The following is a 6,205-nucleotide window of genomic DNA, read 5'->3' on the forward strand; positions in this document are numbered from 1 at the left end:
TGGTTCAGCAGCTCCTCTCTTGATGTCATACGATATTAGCAGGGTGGGCAGAACATTCACACTGTTGGGGGATCCTCATATACCAGGGTTATAGTTGTGCGTTGGTGCTATCATAGCTTTGCAGAGCAGATCTACATGCTGTAGTTCTGTACGGCCACTAGGGGGCAGTGTGAAAAATATGTGGCATAACCTGTAAGAGGTGAAAGTCAAGTGAAAAAGTGTTAAAATCAATGAACACTGTCTGCTGTAGGCATCGTCCATGTTTCTCACACTGCTTTTTTGATTCTTTTTTTAATGTTCTGCATGTCTTCCTCTTTGTGGTGATATACCACTCCAGTTTAACTAACTTTTCAATAAATATTCATCCTACACATGGCATCATCACAACTTGGCTGTTTTGTTCTAGGGTGTGAAAAAACAAGGTATGGGTCCTCACCAGGGGTCAAGGGTGAAACCACAATGAGGTTTTGCTTAGCGTCTGAGGAACTGCTGGGATTTGAACGTGCTGGGTACCATGACTGGAATCACTGAGAACCTACGCAGATGTTATGCACTGTTAGTTTTTTCGGATTATTGCATGCAAGCACTTGGCATTGTTTGCTTACCAAAATTATGTGCTCTGCAACACGAGTGCAGAACCAAAAATCCTACATCAAATTAGCCTTCAGCTTCAACATAGGCAGACAGAGCCTTCTTTAACTGGTCTCAGCTGTGCTGGCTTGTTACCTGCTGACTGTCTTCAGCTGTTGGTGTTCCTTGCTAAACGGTTCACTACCTAGAACCTTCAGGGAAGTTGTACCTGGGAAACCCTTTTAGTTTTCATCCACTCTCTTGCAAACCGTTTACCACAGGCTAACTTCAACGAGTCACAGGGTTGGCACCAGCCCAGGTGATGTGGATAGGAAAACAGCTCTGACAGGGGGCATTTGAGTCAAGTCACTTTGCTGTTACATAAAATTGAAAAAGAAAATGTGTTTCCACTAACACTTGCAATGCATAATTACAAACATGCACACAGAGACCACAGTGACAAAAGTGGACCACATGTCTTAGGAGCTAGAGAGAAAGAGGAGAGACTTTTTGTCTAGGTGCAGAAGTTGATCACTAAGCTCATCACACACTAGGACAGCTGACTGTGAGCGCACGATATCTTTAACATTTCAATTCCCATTTGTTTTGTAGCTTTTGAGTAGGGTCACAAATCTAATAGTACAACTAGCTGCACAAGCTGATGAATAACATGTTTTTAGTTTCAAAGAAGCATGACGGATACGTCCTAAATCTGACTTGCATCCATCCACTCAGTGTCCTCCTCAGTCATACGACTTACCACAACTGCTGCAGAAACGATAGTAGTTAACTGAATTTAACTGAAAAATTAAACGGAGCTTGCGCTTCAGTAACTTATCAGCAATGTGGTTGTTTTTCACATCCTTTGGAACCAATGGCAGCTGTTTTCCATTTGTGAACTAGAGCCTTGTTGATTAAATCTTGGTATTTGGCTTTCTTCAGGTGGTGAGAGATAACTAACCCGCCCTCCCAGGTCATTTCAAGTTCAGTTATTAAGATTTTTTTGTGCTTCGGGACCGTAGAATCAAGTTTAATCGGAGGAAGGTCACAGAGGTCTTTTTGTCTTCCTCAGGTCAACTCGCATTTTTCCAGTCACAAGTTTAGAAAGGATGTGTGGCTTTGATCTGTTGTTTCTTGGCTTTGACCCTCTGTAGGCCGTCTGTGTTACTTGCACATTTTTGTAAGGACCATATCGTGCCTCCAGCTGTAACAGCTGTTTTAAGAGATCTAGTCGTGGTACCCTGGATTTCCTCCAAGGTTAGCGATCACATGGTAGTTTAATGGTGTACTAGAAATCATAATGTCAATGCTCTACTGAATACTGTCCCAGTAACACAAACATATCATTTTTATTTCCAAAGCTGAGCCTTTCAAGTTCACTTTGTGACATGGATGCCCTTTGTTGCTATTTCTAACTAGAGATTTCGAAGCTGGACCGGTCCGGACAGTAGTGGAGCATATGGGTTGTAATTTCACAGTCTGGGTCAATGCTGGTGCCTTTTGTCTCGTTTCAGTGACAGACTACAAGGATTTACCCTCAGGACAATTATAATTATACACATTCGTGGCCATGTGGCAGCACAGACAGACAAACATCCAGTATAACTGTCATTTTACTTCTACAGCATTTTGACATCTGCCATGTGCTGACCTGTCCTTGTGTCTGTCTGCACATGTGCAGTACATTCTTCGTAAGACTGCAAGAGACCAGACACTGTGCATACTGAAATCATAATGTAACTCCTCAACAAGTCAGTTGTGTAACAACACATTCAGTCAGGTTCTGCTTAGCTTTTTAGATGCTTCTACTTGATTTCTTCCCATTTTACTGCACCATGTACTTCTGCTCCACTACATTACTGTACTTTGTTTTATAGAAGAACTCACCAGATTTACATTTGACTTCTAAACCATGTGATAAATACTAGAATAACCAAGTGGTTTCCAGTATTTATAGACTGTTTGTGTCAAAGTGGGCTTCTTACATTTATATAATTTCCTTAAGGATTAATAAAGTATTCTGATTCTTGACACGTGTCTCATATTTATGCACAAGGCCGTATTTAACTTCCCTAATGCTTCTTAAGCAGTCCCAAATATTGTTATATTACATATAACATCTGGCATATATTGAAAAACACTGAGAATCCCCAAAGTTCTCACAAACTCATGTGGCAAGCAAACTGCAAAAACAGGATTAAGACCAAACCCATTAAAAGTCATTTTATTTGTTTATTGACAGCATAAGTAAGTGGACATTGTAAGAACTGGTTAGCGGAAAGTGAGCCAAACACTTCACTCGAGCATATCCCGTAAAGCTTATAAATGCTGGGATCATGCAGTAATACTTGATAAAAGTCATCCTGAGATTACACAAGAAACAGGCTGTAAATTTCTACATGAGTATAATGATGGGCTGCTGTGTGATTTGAGCCACACTGACTGGAAGTTCTGGTGTTTATATATAAAAAACAGTTTTCTTGCCAAAAGAGCCCACAAAAACAATTACATAAATTATCTAAAGACTGATGATATGTGGACTAAAGGACCAGATGATAATGAGACTTTTGCATGTGAGGTCCAGCTTAGTATCGGCGAGTCACACCAGGCCGCCGTGGTTGACTTCCAGCGCCAAAGTATCTGTTGTAGGCCTGCTGGGCGCCATGGTGATAGGCATAGAAGCGGCAGGGGGAGTAGTCCTCGCAGATCTCTGCGCGTCTTTCTGCTGGAGACTTGAACGTCCTGGGAAATAAAACAAGAAGGTTTTCAAGATGAAGAAAAGTAGAGGAACTCTAAACAGAAATGAATTAAAAAAAATAAAAGTTTTGTTGCTTTTCTGATTGATTCTCTTTCATCCTGCACTCCAGGCTCTGTTTGTGTCTGTGGACTCTTGAAGCACATGTAGATGTTTAATGGTCCAATTAGGCTTTGTCTTAATGAGCCACAGTGCCGTATATGTATGGCAAGCATGCATTTTCTGTGGGTTTGTGGTTTTAAACATGTATGAGATAAAGTGCTCTGCATTGCATGCCTGCCCATGGTTTTAGGTTTTACCTCCTGAAGTTGTAACTGCCGAAGCCATTCCCTCTGGATGGGATGTATACGTTGCCTCTCTGTGGTGGGATGAATGAGTTGGCTCGGTTTGGAGGCACAAACAAATCTGAAACCACAAAACTTTACTAGTGGGAAAATTTGATTTCAATCAGCATCTGGCATGCCGGTCATGCAGCGGATCAGGTGAAACAAGGGCTGAGGGCGTGTTAGTAAAGAGTAAAATGAGGATTAAATACATCACATTTGTTAGAATGGCATGCATGTTTTTCCAGAACCGAGAAACAACATTTCAATCACCTTCAGTGGATTCTGTGCTTTCATGAGACTCTACGGGAAAAACATGGAATCGGGTTAATCATAAATGATGAATGTCTTATTAAACTTCGTTATATTGCAGGTTATGAATAAATAATGGCTGCCGAGCGATAGCAAAGTGAGGGCATCTGGGAGGATCTATACCATAGCAGACGCAGAGAGAGACTGCAGCACAGAGTGCCAGAAGACGAAGAAGGCTCCTCATCCTGGGGTTTGTTTATCTGCCTGCCTGCTGGAAAAAAAGCAGACAAGTATTTTTGGTAAGTCGTGGTAGCTCTGAAGTAAGAGTTAGATAGGCAGTAGGGAAAAAATAGAAAAAAATGAGACAAAATGAGGCAAAGGGAAGGGGGTAGAACACTTTTTTGCATGTTGAGGGTGGGTAAACAGACCAAAACCTCAAGCTGGGGTAGAAAGTGACAACATTTCTGTGGGTTTTGTGCAGATAAACAACCAATATATGAAAAACCAATTAAAAAAAGTCTCTGTGCATGCTGGCACAGTGCTGCAGATTTTTTTTTTTAATGGAACAAACACAAAACCAAAGATATGAGTCAAAAAGTCTTTTCACTGTGCTGGCCTTAGGTTGAGGCCAATCTGCACCACGCGATGAAACCTCAGGTTGCAAGGAAGAACTGTAAGAGAATAGCTGTGGCCGAGAGGAGCTGCTTAACAGCCAGCGAATGAACAGACTGGAATTATGAAGCTGAGGGTGGCTCGGGGTGTACGCTCGCACCGCACGTGTCTACATGTAAACACTCAACGTGTAAGTGTGAGTGACCTGAGGTAAGGTGAGTGCCACCTGTATAAACAGCAGTGCCAGATGTCTGCAGAAAAGCTTTCATCCCAGCGTTCTGTTTGTGGGATTTGGATGGAGCGCTTGTTTCGGCAGCGCTCTTTTTCACCATCAATAGCAGCTTTCATTATACATTCAGAAGCACACACACACACTGACACATGATCCCCTCAGGCATATTTGTCTGCAGTGTAAGCCAGACCCACAGTGGGCACAGAAACAACGAGCCTGGGGCCTAAAGTTCAAAAAGCGACTCCCAAAGACTGGCAAAGATAGCTAAGTGAGCGTGTGTGTGTGTGTGTGTGTGTGTGTGTGTGTGTGTGTGAGGTGCTGACAAGAGTGTCTACAGAGTTTAATGCCTGTCTGAGTCTCAATAGGGGTCCTAGTGAAGTCCCAGCTTCCTTCCCTGCAGACAGAATGTGCACACATCATTGGAAAAAGCCAAAGAACCAAGATGAGGGTGTACATTAAAAACTCTTTAACAAAAAGAGAAGGGCCACAGGCCTACTTTTCTATTTTCATTTGCAGATAATTGAAAAAAAAAAAAGTAAAGTACTATAAAAATAGTCACAAAAAAAAGCTATGTTTGCCTGATTGTGTCCAAAACTCAAAACTTCTCCTACTTTTCACCTGCAAAGAGTTTTAAGAGATCATTTGCTGTAATTTACTTACCTTGAAGGAAAATTATGGAGTGAAGTTTTGGAAACTGTCTCAGTACTTTCTCCTCAGGAACATTTCCTAATTCCTCACGGCAAAGCTTTTTATACTCATCTCTGTCCCCCCACCCCTTCATTTTTCTGTCTCCATCCACCTCCCTTTTAGTCCTCGCAATTTCTCCTCCCTTCCCTTACTATCACCCCACACCCACCCACCCACCTTTTTTTCTACCAGTTAATCAGACCGGGGTATTAGCTCACTCTCTCCCCAACTCCTACGCTTTTACCGAAATAAACAGAGCTGTAGGTGATGGAAGGAGAACCGGAGAAAAACAAGCCGGGGGTAAACAGAGAGACAGAGAAGAGGGTGAGGGAAAGGGTGGCACGGTGACAACTAAGCTGCTTCATAGCAGATACATGATAATATTTGCCACTGTTTGCCAGCATGCCTGCATGATATGAGAGATAACAAAAAAGTTCAGACATAACATGAAATGGTTGCAAATTTTGACCTAAATATGTCTCTGAGAGCACAGAAATAGCACATACAACAGTGCTGGTCTTTACTTTAAATCTTCCCGTTGCCAAGCACATTTTTAATAAATGGTTTAAAGGAGAAGCGTTTATGATTGTGGTCAGCAATAACTGTAACTCCTCTTTTGAGCTACCATAAAAGAAGTCCACTGTGTAAACAGATAATAAGTGACACTGAAGTAAAGCACAACTTTAGTAATAGTCAGTGTTTCCCTGTGGAGAAGTCTGAATAAAAAGAAATAAAAACCCACATATATTAATCAATGTGTATGCCCTTAAATCA

General features: G+C 41.7%; 1 protein-coding gene across 4 annotated transcripts; it reads right to left on the reverse strand.

The window, feature by feature from the left end:
- Positions 1 to 2,782: 2,782 nt before the first annotated feature.
- Positions 2,783 to 5,524, reverse strand: mgp (matrix Gla protein). Of its 4 annotated transcripts, none has more exons than XM_063470501.1 (5): positions 5,405 to 5,523; positions 4,084 to 4,168; positions 3,922 to 3,951; positions 3,625 to 3,730; positions 2,783 to 3,312 (listed from the first exon to the last, which is right to left on the reverse strand). In XM_063470501.1, exons 2-5 carry the CDS (start codon positions 4,142 to 4,144, stop codon positions 3,156 to 3,158), a joined length of 354 nt encoding a protein of 117 aa, XP_063326571.1. In that variant the 5' UTR covers positions 4,145 to 4,168; positions 5,405 to 5,523; the 3' UTR covers positions 2,783 to 3,155. The 4 variants fall into 4 exon arrangements, with proteins under 4 accessions (XP_063326571.1, XP_063326570.1, XP_063326573.1 ...); XM_063470500.1 differs by having other exon boundaries at positions 4,084 to 4,171; positions 5,405 to 5,495; XM_063470503.1 differs by lacking the exon at positions 3,922 to 3,951 and having other exon boundaries at positions 5,405 to 5,524.
- Between the last annotated feature and the right edge of the window lie 681 nt (positions 5,525 to 6,205).

This window comes from Pelmatolapia mariae, linkage group LG4 (genome assembly GCF_036321145.2).
Source record: "Pelmatolapia mariae isolate MD_Pm_ZW linkage group LG4, Pm_UMD_F_2, whole genome shotgun sequence".
NCBI classification, from domain to species: domain Eukaryota; kingdom Metazoa; phylum Chordata; class Actinopteri; order Cichliformes; family Cichlidae; genus Pelmatolapia; species Pelmatolapia mariae.